The sequence below is a fragment of the Vulpes lagopus genome, chromosome 16 (assembly GCF_018345385.1).
Source record: "Vulpes lagopus strain Blue_001 chromosome 16, ASM1834538v1, whole genome shotgun sequence".
Classification (NCBI taxonomy): domain Eukaryota; kingdom Metazoa; phylum Chordata; class Mammalia; order Carnivora; family Canidae; genus Vulpes; species Vulpes lagopus.
Genome location: NC_054839.1, coordinates 4127229 through 4143341, shown reverse-complemented (window position 1 = coordinate 4143341; position 16113 = coordinate 4127229). Strand labels below are relative to the sequence as shown.

Below are 16113 nucleotides of genomic sequence, written 5' to 3'. Positions count from 1 at the left end.
TTAAGATCACCTACCCTAATACAAAGACTATTTGAGGTCTTTGATATGAAGCATCCCCAAAATTGCAACTATAAGCTGATGCATTTTTTTAAAGATTTTATTTATTTATTCATGAGAGACACACACACACACACACATACACACACAGAGAGAGAGAGAGAGAGAGAGAGAGAGAGAGAGGCAGAGACACAGGCAGAGGGAGAAGCAGGCTCCATGCAGGGAGCCTGATGTGGGACTCAATCCCAGGACTTCAGGATCGCACCCTGGACCGAAGGCAGGTGCTAAACTGCTGAGCCATCCAGGGATCCCCAAGCTGATGGAATTGAAATATAATTCTTAGTTGTAAATTCAGTTAAATACACATTATTGCTTATAAATGATAAAATATGCTTTCTTTTCACAGGAAAAACTATGGCACTATTTTTAAAAGATTTTATTTATTAGAGCGAGTGTGTGTGCACATGAGTGGGGGGAGGAGTAGAGGGAAATAGAGAAGCAGACGCCTCACTGAGCAGGGAGCCCGACATAGTCCTCGATCTCATGACCCTGAGATCATGACCTGAGTCAAAACCAAGAGTTTGAGGCTTAACTGACTATGCCACACACTCACCCCACTAATGTTATTTTTATTTTAGCTCTTCTGATATGTGTGTAGTGATAAGTCATAGTGCTTTTAATGAGCATTTCCCTAATGGCTGGTGCTGTTTGTCATCCATCTGTGTCAGTGAAAAAAGTCTTTCACGTCTTCTCCCATTTTCCAGTTGGGACATTTGCCTTTTTGCTGCTGGATGTTAAGTTTTTTACATGTTCTCGATGTGATTCTGTGTCAGACAGGTGGTTATCAGTACTTTCCCCCATTCTGTAACATTTTTCTTTACCCTTTCAACATGGCTTTCACATAGCAATGTTTTCGGTTTTGGTGAAATCCAGTTCATTGGTTTGTTTTTCAATTATGGACTGTGTTTTGGTGTCAAGACTAGGAAAGCAAGGTCTCAGTGATTTCCTCCTACGATCTTCCAAATGGTTATAGTCTTATGTTTTACATTCAGCTGTTTGATTCCTTTTAGATTCATTTTTGTAGAAGGTGTGAGGTTTGGATAGAGGCTTGTTTATTCCCTACTAATTCCCACCCTCGCTTGTTGGGAAGACTCCCCACTAACTTGATTTGCATTTTGTCACAAGTGGTGGGCCTCCTGTATGTGGTAATCCTCCCAGGTTCTCTCTCTCCTTTTTTAAAGATTTTATTTATTTATTCATGAGAGACACAGAGACAGAGGCAGAGACATGGGCAGAGGGAGAAGCAGGGAGCCTGCTACAGGACTCCATCCCAGGACCCCGGGATCACATCCTGAGCCAAAGGCCAATGCTCAACCACTGAGCCACCCAGGTGTCCTTCCAGGTTTTCTTTTTCAGGTTGTGTTGATCTAGCTGTCTTTTCAACCAGTATCAATAACAGAAAATATTGATAGTTACAGGTGGCAAAATAGAGTTCTTTCCTCCAAAACTCAGGGAGGGGATTGTTTACAAAGTTGACTTTGGTTACTCCTAATCTTGTTCATTGCATACTAGATTATTTTGTGTTTATTTTTATCTGCAATGTATTTCAAAGGTTTCTAGAGTACTTATCATGGTTCTGGGAGAGATACATGCTCAGTTAGAGACATAACATCAGTTTTCTCTTTAATAGCAAGGGGACCACCTTGTCAATCACACGAGTGTGAAATGACATGTTTTAAAATTTTTCTAGACATTAGTAAGGCTGCACATCTATTATTAGGTTTGAAAATGTAACTTTCTTCTTGTGTGTGTATATTGACTTGTACAAAATTCTGGCTAATGGCTGAGTCATAGAATGTGTTTGGCTCCCTATGAGGATAACAGTGTTTATAACGATAATTGGTTTTTCCTCCTTTTACTCATGTTAGGGTCCTTGTTTTTTTCCTTTTATTTTCTATGCTGATGGAAACCTTCATTTTGAGATGTAATAAAAGCAATGATAGAGGGCCTTCCTTTTCTACATTTGCAACAGAATGGAAAGTTTGAATAGAACATTTATAGATATTCTAAAGTTAGCCGTCTTTTTATTCCACTGACAAACATATGCACTGAGACTGTTTACATGTGTATATGTACATAAAATTAATCTGTAACTCCTTTTTTTGTGATGTTTTCAGTTGGTTTTGGTATCAAGCTTATACTAGTCTCAGATAATGAGTTGAGGCAACTTTCATTTTTTCCTAATCTCTAGGAAAATTTTAGGAAAACAGGTTATCCATTTCTTCAAAGCCCGTGAAATCACTTGGGCCATGCTTTTGACGGTTTTATTTTTTTGTAATTAGATTTTTAACAATTAATTAATGTAATGATTGTAAGTCCATTCAAGTTTTCTCTTTCTTCTTGCATCATTTTTGGTAAGATATATTTTTTCTGGATATTGTCCATTTACCATGTCTTTCTTCATCTTTACTCATCCTTTACTTCCTTTCTACCTATTCGGACCCTCACTTTGTTAATTATCTTCTTTCCTTTTTGTTGGACTTTGCTTTATTCTTTCCTATGAAGATGCTGTGGTCACTGATTCTAAGACGAGATTCTTTTCTAACATGTATATTTAAAGCTGTAGATTTATTTCTATGCACTGTTTTAATTTCATCCATGAAATTTTGAGGTAGACTTTCCTCAGCGATTGGCTATAAAAGAGTATGGTTTCCATTATGTTTTCTTCCTTAGACCTGCTGTATTTAGGATCAGCGTTGTGAGTTTCTGAACATACTGGGAGATACAGCTATGCCTCTAGAGTTGATGTCCTGTTCTCAAGTGTGTTAAGAAAGTTCCTGTATAATTTCAGTTCTTCAGCATTTTTTGAAATTTGTTTTGTGGCCTAAGACATAGTCAGCTTCATAAATCATCCATGAATGTCTGTTCCCCTGAAAACTGGGTGCAAGTGTCTGTAAATGTCCTTAGGATCAAATTACCTGTACTTTTACCATTTTTTATTTCCCCTTTGATCTAGCAGTCATGGAGAGATATGCAAAAAACTTCCCACAGTGAGTGTGCCACAGCCTCCATGAAGAGTTTGGATCTCATTGAGGTGAAGGTATTTCTGATAGTTGTACAGCAGAATAATTTCAGGATTCATTTTCCCAGTTCCCTTTTCCTTAACTTTATTCTTTATATTTCTGCTTTGCTACTACACAACATCCTGAGATCTTGGTATCATGTATAGGACCAAAAGAGGAAAGCATGGGGCTCCTAAATTTTACCTAGATGTTCTATAATTACTTCTGAATATAGATCTTTGCTTTTTCTTTGATGTATTTTATTTCCTGGCTCTCACATTTTGTTATATAGAGATGCATATTTGTTGAGCAAGGATTTCTGGCTATAATAAATGTCTCTAATTTTTTATCTAGAATTGCAGCATAGACATATATATAGCCTCCCCCCACCAAGAAAAGCGAATGATACGGTAGATCAAGAAATCCAATACTATCATAAACTTAGCTACACTGTGTCAGTCCAGATAATTTTGTGAGGAAGAGCGATTAGGTTCAACTATGGCATTATTATGCATTTCTATAAGAGCAGAAGTAATAAGCATGTGTTATCTACTATATGTTGAGTGCTGGGTCAAGTGTTAGTAATATATACGATATGTCTGCCAGCAATTTAATTAAATAATTTCATTAACAACAAGAAGAAAAATATTTAACATCTACTATCCCAGATACTGAGAATACTCAGTGGGTAAATTAGTCCAAGTTCCTGCTTTTAGGAGGCTTCTAGATAGATAAGAAAATATATAGTGTAAGCATTTTAGTAAACAGCATTAGCATGAGTATAATATACATTCTAAGTATAATGCTTGATATTGTAGAAATATAATTCTGGGTGATAAATACGAAGGATAAAAATAAAGCAAGAAATAGGAATTGGAAGTATTGTCAGGAAACATTTGTAAATAGAGATAAAGAGGCCCGTGAAAGCCTCATGAAGAAGGAGATTTTGACAGAAGACCCTGAAGAATGGAGGATGCTAGCCGTATAGTCTCCTGCCATCAGAGGGATGAGTGTTCCAGGCAGTGGAAACAGCAGGTGCAAACACATTGTGCCTGGGGCATCTGTGGTGCATGGTAGAACCAGAAAGAACATGAAAGGGAGATCTCTGGTTCTCTTACCATATCCCATCTATACAATAGTTGGGACACACAGATCCTCATAATATATTCCTAATAAAAAGAATTACCATTCATTGAGCACTTAGTTTGTGTAAGACATGTTTTGCAAACTCTGTCCTATTTTTTGAATATCCCAGCAAATTTGAAATATTGGCTCCTTTTGACAGATTTCAAAAATCTTAGAAGTGTTGAATATTTCACCCCAGTCATAAATAGAAAATATGATATCTAAGATTGGAACTCAGTTTTAATTTTTCTATTTTTTTCTGTTAGTTAGCATTGCCTTCTGCAAGTGAATGATTTTGATGATTAAGAATTTTTTTATGATTAAGAAATTTAAAGTGAATGGTCTCTTGTCTTCCTGTAATGACTCAGACTACAAATTGGTTAAATTTGTAGTCTGAGTCCAGTTAAACCTTCTAGACAAAGACTGTGACATATACGTATATATTTATATATATATTTATATATATGCATATGTATATGTATGGGGATACATATATATATCATATATATGGATAAATAGATATATTAGATATATATATAGTTATGGTTATAGTTATTTTCTCTTGAGAAGTGGGTAATTCTTGATGCTATCTGCTTCACTCACACTTTGGAGATCTTACTGGAATATCTTTTCCTGTATATTTGTTGTTTCTGATGCAAATAAAGCCATGATTCTCCATGGTGGACTTGACGTAGTGATCGCTTTGAAGCCATCCTGTACTGTCTTTGGGAGAGTACCTCTTCCTATCTCTTTGTTCAGTGATGTGACATTGGTAGTTTGAAACTGACTATGAAATTTGCACTGTGGAAGTACGCAGACCCGACAAATCAAAGATTCCATTCCCACTGTATCAGGGCTGAGTGTTAAATATTTGCTAGAGCCTCACTTGGTAGGTAGTAATGATGTAGTCTTATCATCCAAATTTCTACAAAAATTTGAATGTTCCCTTGGTCACCATTCAACACTGGGGAAAAAAAAATTCTGAATGACAGCATACCTCTAGTTAGATGATGCTAATTATTTTTTAAGAATTAAAACCCAAAACATCAGTGCCTAAACACAGTAGAAGTTCATTTCTTCCTCAGATACAAAATTAAGGGAAGGGCTGGTTGGTGGGGGGTGCTCCAAACAGCAGTGGGGAGACTGAGGCTCTCTGACAAGTGGCCATCTTTGCTGTACGGCTTCATGGCCACCATGGTCAGAGGCAGCAAGCTGTAGGGGGGATAGACTATGATAAAATGCATGTGAGCATTTTTTTTTTTTTTTGTGAGCCAACCCTGGGAAGCTCAAAAATGACATCTACTCAGGTGTCAAAGGAGAAAAGAAAGCTGGTCTTCCCTAGTCAGTCTCTGCCACAATAATGCAAATATGTTCATTTACTATAAATGCATCCTGTGTACTAATGAACTCATATATTATTGTGAGAATGAGGTTCATATAATGCTGAAGTTCTGTTATTTAATGTATGGCTTTTTCTAGGCAAAGACAGCCAAAGCAGCAGGAAAGAATTACAGTTGTTACCAGGGAAGAGCCCTCAGTTCAGGAGCTGGGCAGGCAGGACCCTGTCAGCTCTACTATAAGACAGTTGAAAATGAGTGCCTGCCCAGGACTCCTGTCCCAGGAGTACAAACCAGCTGTGCCCAGCCCAGACTCATGTACTTCTTCTTCAGCCTTACCCACCTGCCTGCCTGGCCCGTCCATATTGTTACCTGAGGTTATTAGTACACTGGTGACAAAGTTCCATAGGTTTTGGGTAGACTGCCTCAAAACTACGTTTCCCAGAACTACATTATTTTTAGTGTGGTATCTTACAGATTGACAGCAGCACATAGACATGACATAGCTGGTCGACCTCTAATTACACAAAAAGAAATTCACAATGCCCATTGCATTTTTAGAATATAAACTAAATGAAAGTTTAAAGCATTTAGAATCAAAGCACGGGGAATTATTTAACAAGGAAATATGTTAAAAATTAATATTTTATACATGTGTAGATTGAATTTCAACAGCCTTGGCATCTGATTTTCCAAATCATAAAGGAATTAATTTATGAACATCCCTCAGTGCTCCTTTTTGACAAACCGAGAGGATTGCTTGATGAATCATGAGCTGTCACTGCAGACTCCTTAAAAGCTAATTGAAAATTTCACAATAAGGGAGCGCCTGGGTGGCTCCGTGGTTGAGCATCTGCCTTTCGTTCAGGTTGTGATCTTGGGTTCTGCTATGGAGTCCTACATTGGGCTCCCTGCGGGGAGCCTGCTTCTCCCTCTGCCTGTTGTCTCTGCCTCTCTCTGTGTGTCTCTCATGAACAAATAAATAAAATATTTAGAAAAATAAAGATTTCACAATAAGGCTTTGCTTACAAGCTCAACACTAGAGGACTGTTGTGTTTATCAGGTTATCCTCCACCTTTGATCGCACGCTGCTCATCAGCATGTGACACCCTGTGATGTCATTGGTTTTACCTGCTCAGGTTTTCCAACAATTCTGCTGATTCCCTGGGCACCTGCTGATAAGCTAGGAAACTCATGAAAGTCACAGTGTCTTGGGAATGGGAACCCAAGTGCAGTTTTCTGAACAGATTGGAAAGCAGAGGATATGGGCTGCCATTATTAATGAGTTCTCACAGATGATCTGCTTGTGATCATGGCTTTTATCACACAGACAGACTTCAGAGTGATTTGTTTATTTCACAACTGCTGCTATGTCTTTGTGTTTAGGCCACTGGAGAGCAAATGTGTTATTAGTAGTTATTTGATGCTTCTCATATCACTCTTAGAAAGATTTTTATGAACATATATGATTCTAAAATATTGTCAAATGCTAACAAACAATAAGAACAAAATTTCCCAGCTCTGCTTCCCTTCCTGCCACCCCCCCTCATATAGAAATATTAAATATCAGGCTGTAGAAAGTCACTGTCTCTTATTCTGAGTTTCTTTTGAGCCTCTATGGAACATTCATGATTGTCATATAATCATCTCTTTGGTCTTAGACAAGTCATAGCCTCTCTCAACTTCACTTTTTTTATTTGCAAAAGAGAAATGGTCTTGCCTGGTGATTGTGAGAATAACACTTTGCAGAGCATCAAGTGATACAGAAATGGAAACTGCCTTGTCACAACTTGGTGTCCTTTCAAAGGAGTTGGGCAGGGCACCTCTCCAGAGATGAAGCAGTGTGCCCTTTCTGAGTGATCTTTCCAGATATGACATATGATCAACCACATTTTGGAGCTTGTATAGTTACTTTTGCTTGCTTGAGACTTACATCATAAATATATGAAGAGAAGAATCTATAAACACTTCTCTGAATCTGTGAGTTAGATTCTAGAATTTTCAGTGTTTTAATGTTAATTTTCTGCTAATAGTAACATTTTAATCCAGTGGTAAATATATGAATTTGTATAATTCCATTAGGGTGTTTTGGGTAGTGTTTATAAGGAATATTATCTTGAAAGAAAGTGAAGATTTTCACCTTCAGGAGAGAGAACTCAGTTTGTTAATCACTATGTTAATAAGACAGAGACCACAAGAGCAGTACTATTATTCTATCCATGATTTTGAATTGCCGAAAGAAAAATCTGTTTCATTGTTCAACCATTATGGTCTCTTAGAAATGGATATTACCAATCCCTAGGGAAAGTATTTAGCAATATATTGGTGGAAATAATCACTGTGTCACACAAACAGTTGATAGCCTACATAGCTTCTATTAACATTAAATAAGCAGAGTCATTGGGATACACAAAACCGATTTTATTTGGGTGTGCCGAAAGACTCGGAATGGCTTTCTGCCAAAATTTAACACGCAAAGTTTAGTTGGCATTATTCAATGAAGAAACTTTAATGCATTGGTAGAACTTTTAGGCTTTTGCCTCAGATCTAAAAAAAAAATAAGAAAGGATGATTTGCTAATAATTAAGTTGCGTAAAACCACACATCTAGCTCTAATTTTATTAGTTTTTATCATGCGATCTTGAGTAAGACATCAGCTAACTTTGCTTCTGTGAGCTGGGCTCTGCCATTTGCATGTCAAGCAACAAAGACCAGTGAGTGAGTCTCTCACTTCTTCTGTGCTGGGCAGTAGGCAATCAACTACACTCTGTAATGCTCGTGTATTGATGTAATAGGTCTAGTGACATTCTCACTGTGTCTTTTGCAGGTTGCTTTCAGCTATGTAATGTTTTTCGAACCCATGAGATGGAAATTGACCAGTGTTTGCTGGAGTCCCTTCCCCTGGGCCAGAGGCAGCGGCTGGTGAAGCGCATGCGCTGTGAGCAGATCAAAGCCTACTATGAAAGAGAGAAGGCTTTTCAGAAGCAGGAAGGATTCCTGAAAAAGCTGAAGCATGGGAAGAATCAGAAAGTTCACTTTAACCTTGCTGACATGATACAGGATGCAATTATCCACCACGATGACAAAGAAGGTACATGACACAAAAGTTTTCTGATGCGGATTTTCATGGTTTTTGTTTGTTGTTTCCTGGTGGGGAGATGAAGGATAGTATTTCTTTTATTTTATTTTTATTTTTTTATATATTTATTTTTTATTGGTGTTCAATTTGCCAACATATAGAATAACACCCAGTGCTCATCCCATCAAGTGCCCCCCCCCCCAGTGCCTGTCACTCAGTCACCCCCACCCCCCTGCCCACCTCCTTTTCTACCACCCCTAGTTTGTTTCCTAGAGTTAGGAGTCTCTCAAAGGGGAAAGGAGAAAAAATGAGTAGGAAATATCAGAAAGGGAGATGGAACATGAGGATAGTATTTCTTTTAAATGTTAGGGTTTTTTAAAAAAAAGATCTGAAATTGTCAGGGAAAAATCTTCTTTCTAATGAACGTAGTTAAAACTTCCAAGTCTCCTTGTAAAGATAAACGAAATGCAAAATTTTGGTAAAGTTGTTATATATTTTTGAAAGAATCACCTACCTGGAAAGCATGTGATTTCCTTGTGAATTGCTCATTTAAATTTTTAATGAAACTTGTTCTCCTAATGAAATTGTTTCCTTTGATGATGAGATTGTATTGAAAAATTCATTATCTCATTCATGGATAGGAATACCATAGGAATAGGAATTAGTTCTCATTTTATTATTCTTGTCCTACTTGGAGCTCTTCTTTTAATGGTCATCCCCTCTGTGGAGCTGTAAGCACCTCCAGGCACTCTCAGCCAGGTTCACTGTACCCTCCTGCTCATCCCGGGACATCCCAGTGGTGTTGAGTGAAAGAGGGAAGCAATTTGTCCAAGTTCACCAGGGAGTAGTTGTAAGAGCAGGTCTAAATTAGAATGCAGGCAGATATATGCCCTATACTGATTTAAAAGTCATGCAACAACAAAGAGATTAATTTGCAAAGTTATAAAATCTCTTATGTAAAATATCTGCAGGACAAATAAGGCCCAAGTTTAGTGTTAAGAAAAATTAATAGTAGTAAAATAACAAACCCAGAGACCAAGAGGAACTATTTAAAATATGTAACATATAATATATTTAATAATATATATTCTCTATTGTAATATTTTGGGAAAACATTGAAGTCATAAAACCTGAATTAATAATGAGGTAGCCATGTCACTTGGGTGATGGACAGGAAGAGATAGGAGTCCTGTTTTCAGAAAACCTCTAAATTAAGTAGAGAAGAAAAAATCCTCATAATAAAGTAGAAAATAATTAGTAAAAATGAAGTCTGGTAGAATGGGAAGGGTTGGGCAGTAGAAGGTGATCTTTGAGGGACTCTGAAGGAAGGAAAGAAGAAACCACATGTAGGCTGTGTGGTGAATAGCCACCCAGCCTGGGTGCCCAACATGGAGATCTGTCTGAAAGGAGCAGGGGTGAGGAGGGTGGCTACTAAGGTGATTTGAGGGAGATAGGATGATTGTGGATACTTCAAGGCCTGCTCTTGAGGCAGAACACAATGGGAGCCATTGCATGTTCCTAAGAAGAAACTTTTACATGCTGCAAATAGTATTTAGCAAAGATTAATCATGGATGTAGATCTGTAGGATACAAGAACTGACCCAGCAGCTGTACTCCATTGGAAAATTGACTTAATTTATCAAATATTTAGTTAGTTTTTATTATGAGCTAGGCGGCTATGAATGGGAAGGAGACAAAAATATCTATTTCTGTGATGCCCCATTGTCTGGTCTGTGACAATAAACAATAAGATAAAGTTAGATGCATAGTAACGATAAATGGGGATGAAGACCTCTGGAGAGGGTGAGGAGGGAAGCATACAGGTATCTGAGGAGAAGCATTTCAGGTGAGTGCAGAGCAACCAGGGGGAGCATCCCAGCCTGTGGGAGGAGCCAGTGTGAATAAATGGGGAGCACAGAAGGCAAGAAGCCAACATGGCAGGCTAAAAAGGTCATGGGAAGGATTCCGGCTTTTGTGCTCCCTGAGTTCTGAAGCTCTTGCAGGGTCTTGAGCAGAAGAGAGACCTGGTATCACTTATGGGTTAACAGGACCAGCCTGGCTGATGCATTGTGACTTGAATGAAGAATTTTGAGGGCAGAAGCAGGGAAACCTTTGGGGAGCCTCTGTCAGTAAGCTGGGCATGAAATGATGGTAACTTGGACCAAAGCAGAGTGACAGCACAGTGAAAAACCATCAGTTTGGGCATATACTTCCAAGTTAGAGCTGACGGGAAATGCTGGTGAATGGGTGATAGGGAGTATTTCAGTTTATACTGCTGCTGTAATGAATTACTACTCCTTTAGTGTGTAATTGTAAAGGGCATGAATGTGTCCTCTTATAGTTCTGGTCAGAATTCCAGGGTGGGTCTCACTGGGCTGAAATCCAGGTATCATCAGGCTGTGATGCTTTTTGGAGGTTCCAGAGGAGGATTGCTTTCCTTGACTTGTCCAGTTTTGGCCATCACATTCCCTCAATCCTAGCATCTCCTCCATCTTCAGAGTCAGCAAGGGCAGATGGAATGTCCCTCTCATGCTTCCAGTTCCTCCAGATTCTTTTTCTGTCTTTGCATCTCTCTGACCAAATTTTTTGCCTTCTTCCGTCTCAAAGGCTCACATGGATCATGTTGGATAATCTCTCTATTTTAAGGTCAGATCATCAATTAGCCACCTTAATTCTTTTTCCCAGACACTGTGACATATTCACTGGCATGACACTAAGGGGAAAATTATGGAACTCAGATCCTACCTGCCACAGGGAGTAACAGACTTAAAGATACCACCAACTTTGTTTTGGCCCAAACAACTAGGCGGATGAGATGTTATTAACGGAGTTAGGAATGCAGCTAGGAGGTCAGAATAGGAGGGGGTGTCATGCTGGCTAGAGATGCAAATTGGAGAGAGATGAGCATATGGCATATGGGCATCAAAAGCCCAACTTGAAAAAAAAAAAAAAGCCCAACTTGATTTTGGCTCAGGTCATGATCTCGGTGTAGTGAGATTGAGCCTCATATTGGGCTCCACAGTCAGTGGGGTGTCTGCTTGAGATTCTTTCTCTCTCCACACCCCCAACTTGTGCAGTGCTCTCTCTCTCTCTCACTCTCTCTCTCAAATAAATAAATAAAGTCTTAAAAAAAAAAGCCCAAAGACTATATTTCACTTAGGAAATGAGTATAGATAAAAATGTAAGCAGCTCAAGAATTCCCAAATGAGGTAGAACCACCAGGAGCAACAAAAAAAAGGAAGGAGGAACATGAGGTGAGGGAGCTGTCCTGGGAGCTAGGCGATGTGAAATTTTCAAAGAAAGTGATTAGCTGCCAAAGATTGCTGCTCAGTGTTGGAGGGTGGGGACAGAATCGACGATTGCATTTAGAAATACAGAGTTTATCAGTTTTGGTGAATTGTTGGTAGCAAAAATTGAGTGGACAGCAATGGAGACAGAGTGGGCAAACAAAAATGGATGCAAAGAATAAGGAGACCTATTGATCGGAGTTTTATGTAGAGGGGAGAAATGATAAGGTAGCTACAGAAGGAAAAGAAATGAAGAGAGCTTTTTAATGATGGGAGAAACAATAGCATGTGTATATGTGGAAACAAATCATGTTTTTGGGAGGGAAAAACTGGTGACATGGAAGTAAGGGAAGAACATCTCTGGAGCAAGGGCTTTGTGCATGCATGCGCTGATGAGCTCTGGTCCTCTACTAGAGGGTTTGGTCTCGCTGATTTTATTTTTAATTCTAGTATGTCAGCTCTGACCATAGAGATTCTGATTCAACCAGGGTACTATTCCAGTGTGCCTCCAATGCTGTACTGTGCAGAGAGGGTCAAGGACTTCCCAACAAGGGCAATGGGAGAAGAGATGGAGCCAAATAGTGGATGTGGTGATGGGAACTTCATGGTGGCTCTCTTACTGCCTCCAACACTTACTGATGATGGAATCTTGATTGTCAGAGAAGAGGGAGGTTAGGGGGTAGGGCTGGCAGCTCCAGGAAAGAGGAGAACATGTACCTGTGGGAGGATCCATGGACCACGGATGTCTGGGATGAAAACAAAGGACTTACAGGTAGAATGATATATAAAAAACAAAAACAGAAGGATCACATGTGACTCAAAGTTTTCAGAAGTGAGTTGGCCTCTCCATTCCTGAGTTCTTATTCTTAGCTGTTTACTTTTCTACCTTAAAAATTACCTCTAGTTTTTAGAGTACAGTTTGTCCCCACTTTGCCTTCACACATTCTACGTGTATAGACAGATACTATTTTTTAAGGAATATAACATAACCTCATCAATAGGCACTCAGATGTCCTCCCTACTTGAAATCGTTTGTTAACTGTCAAGGCCTGGCCAGGACACATTAACATCTATTTTTAAGTGGAGTACATGACTGTGCAGTATGTATAGCATGTTGTTTGTATATGATCATTGATATAAAAGATGCTAAAATCTAAGCAAGCTGTCAGATTTGATTTTTCCACTCAGAAGAAGCAAGGAGTAATTTTTGGTTTGAATGATCCATGATCAACTTTGAGTTGGGTTTTATTTTTTTAATTTTTTATATTTTTAAAGATCTATTTATTTTTATTTAGAGAGAGTATGTGAGTGGACGGGGAGGGGCAGAGAAAGAGAGAGAGACAGAGAATCTTGAACAGACTTTACACTGAGCACAGAGTCCAAAGAGGGGCTCTATCTCACAACCCTGAGATTGTGACCTGAGCTGAAAAGTGAGAGTTGGACATTTAACCAACTGAGCCATCCAAGTGCCCTTTGTGTTGCATTTTATTGAAGAAATTGCTTTTGGAATTGCAAGGGGGATAATGAACTGGTCAGTAAAGTTTCCCATATTGCTTGGTATAATGACCAATAGAAGGCATTTAAAGTGACAGGGATAATAGAAAGCAGGAGAAAAAAATTGCACACACACACACACCCCCGCACAAAATGTTCTTTATACTGTTGCTATGCACAACAAACTCTAATAAACCCTTCCTATATACTATCTTGTTTATTCTTTATGACATAAATTACACAAAAAAATATTTCAAAAGATTCTAGAGAAGAATGTCTTCAGGAAGACAACTTCTATCACTTTTTTTACTTGTAGGAAATAGTTTCTATTACTAATGTAAACAAAGATGATGTTCAGTAACTAAGGTCAGCATTAACATCAAATGATGAAGAATAGTTCAATGACTTTTAGAACTCAACATGAAAGTTTGGCTTTCTAATCAATTGTTAAAATTTTAAGTACATTATTAAGTACATTATGATGTTAAATTAAGATATTTATCCACTTAGGGTTTTAGCTCGAGTAGCCTTACCAAAAACGACAGACATTGGGATGCCTGGGTGGCTTAGTGGTTGAGCATCTGCCTTCAGGTCAGAGCATGATCCTGGAGTCCTGGGATCTAGTCCCACATTGAGCCCCCTGCATGGAGCCTGCTTCTCCCTCTGCCTGTGTCTCTGCCTCTCTCTCTCTCTCTCTCTCTCTGTTCCTCTGTCTCTCTGTCTGTCTCTGTCTCTTATGAATAAATAAATAAAATCTTTAAAATAAATAAAATCTTAAAAAAATAGACATTTATTTCTCAGGGTTCTGGAATTTTTATCCAAGGTCAAGATGTCACCAGATTTGGTTCTCAGTGAGAGCACTCTTCCCCGCCACCTCCTGGTAGATGACCACCTTCTCCTTGTATCCTCACATGGTAGAGAGAGGAAGTACTGGTCTCTTCCTCTTCTTTTAAAGGTACTAATCCCATAATGGAGGCTACACTTTTGTGATTTCATCTAGCTTTCATTTCCTCCCAAAGCCCCTAACTCCTAATATCATCACCCTGAGGTTTAGAGCTTCAATACATGGATTTGGGAGGGGCACAAAAATTCAGTACATAGTAGATGACATACTACTTCTATATTTGGAGCTGACCTAAGTATGAATAAATGAAATGTGACTTTTTGAGTTTTTCATCTTCTTTGGGAACTCCCACATGAGTACCAATAGACCTCACTGTCTCCAAGGAAATGTTTTAATCTCTTGCAAATTTAAAGCATGTAATTGCGTTGAAAAGGTAAACATTATCCCCTCTTTAGCATATGTTTTACTTCTGGAAAAGTATCCAGAAAAAAATGTTTATTTCATTATGCTAATCCTATTTTCACTGATCTTTAAACTATTCAAATAGTGAAATGTACATGTTTGTAAAATTGAGACACTGAGGGGGGCACTTGACAGGATAAGCACTGGGTGATATGCTTTACGCTGGCAAATTGAACTCCAATAAAGAAAAATAATAAAAAAAATTTAGACAGTAAAACATATTGCCATAAGAACAACCTTTTTTCCATTTAAATTATTATTTCAAACTTTGTAGATTCTATCTTTGTGTAAATAATTTCATTTTCTCTCTTATTTCCAAGTGCCTTCTTTGGCTGAGTATAAAGAATCAATTATACTTTTTCAAAGGACAATATATTATTCATGCTAAGGTTTGGATTATATTATTGAGAAGCCATTCAGAATTTTTGTTTAATTTTATGAATGTTGTATTTTTGTAATTGCAAATTACAAAATTACAAAAATTTTGGTGCTTTGTTGTTCTCTTATGGGAGTTGGTGATATTTTAGTGTTAATGTGCCTTTCGAATATACTACATCTATCAAAAATGTGCTCAACGTTTTTTTTCACCTAAAAAAAAACTTGTTCTAAATTTTATTTTAGGGTTTTTAATTCATTTATTTAGCACCTCCCCAGATTTCTTCCACTCCTTTAATTAAAATAATAATAATAATAATAAATTGTTTTTTTTTCATTTGTGGTAAAAGCATTTAACACATCCCCTCCCAGCTTGGCCTTTGATGGTAAATGAGCTACACAACCAACCCCACAAGCTGTTTTGCCTCCCCTGCCATTTGTAATCCTTTCTTCCTCTTGTCTGGGTGAGTTCTGCTCACCAGGGTGTGGCTAGAGGTGGGGACAGATATTCTTTATGCTCTGAAGTTTGCCCAGTCTCTCTGCTCAGTCTCTCCCTCCCCTTTTTTGGTTACAGTTTAAGAGGGCTTATTTATTAACCTATAGGCCTAATATTTTCTAGGAGTCTGTTTTATTCCAGCCACACAAAGAACATCTATCTAAGTGTAGTCACAAGACCTTGCAATGTCCAACTTCACTTATATCAGAAGTTAATGCTAAGGAAAAAAAGGAAAAAAAATCAGGTGATAGTAGTGGGAGACTTGATTTCCTTCTCTTGCCTCTTGGACTGCTGGCCCCAGTTTCCTGGGCTAGCAGGTTGGAGGGCTAAGGTTGAGGGCCAAGGCCTAAGGCTCTGATCTTAACCCTTTCCCTTTCCACTTGTCCTCCCCAGAAGGCTTACCTTTTCCTCTTGCATTCCCTGTACCCCTGCTCTGGTGATTCCCAAATCTGTGTTCAGACTGCTCTCCTGAGCTCCAGACCCTACCTTTCTCCTTTCTGATGGCCTTACATTCCTAACTTGACATTCACAGTTGAATGCCCATCCACCTTTCTT

The 16113-nt window shown here is 38.4% G+C and overlaps 1 protein-coding gene across 1 annotated transcript in view; it reads left to right on the top strand.

The window, feature by feature from the left end:
* The first annotated feature begins 8356 nt into the window (after positions 1–8356).
* Positions 8357–16113, top strand: part of MYO16 (myosin XVI) — a 451497-nt gene continuing 443740 nt past the window's right edge. Inside the window, exon 1 of the mRNA XM_041730888.1 lies at positions 8357–8612. Within this exon, the coding sequence (XP_041586822.1) occupies positions 8387–8612 (226 nt within the window). The 5' untranslated portion in view covers positions 8357–8386. The remainder of the gene's footprint in view (positions 8613–16113) is intronic.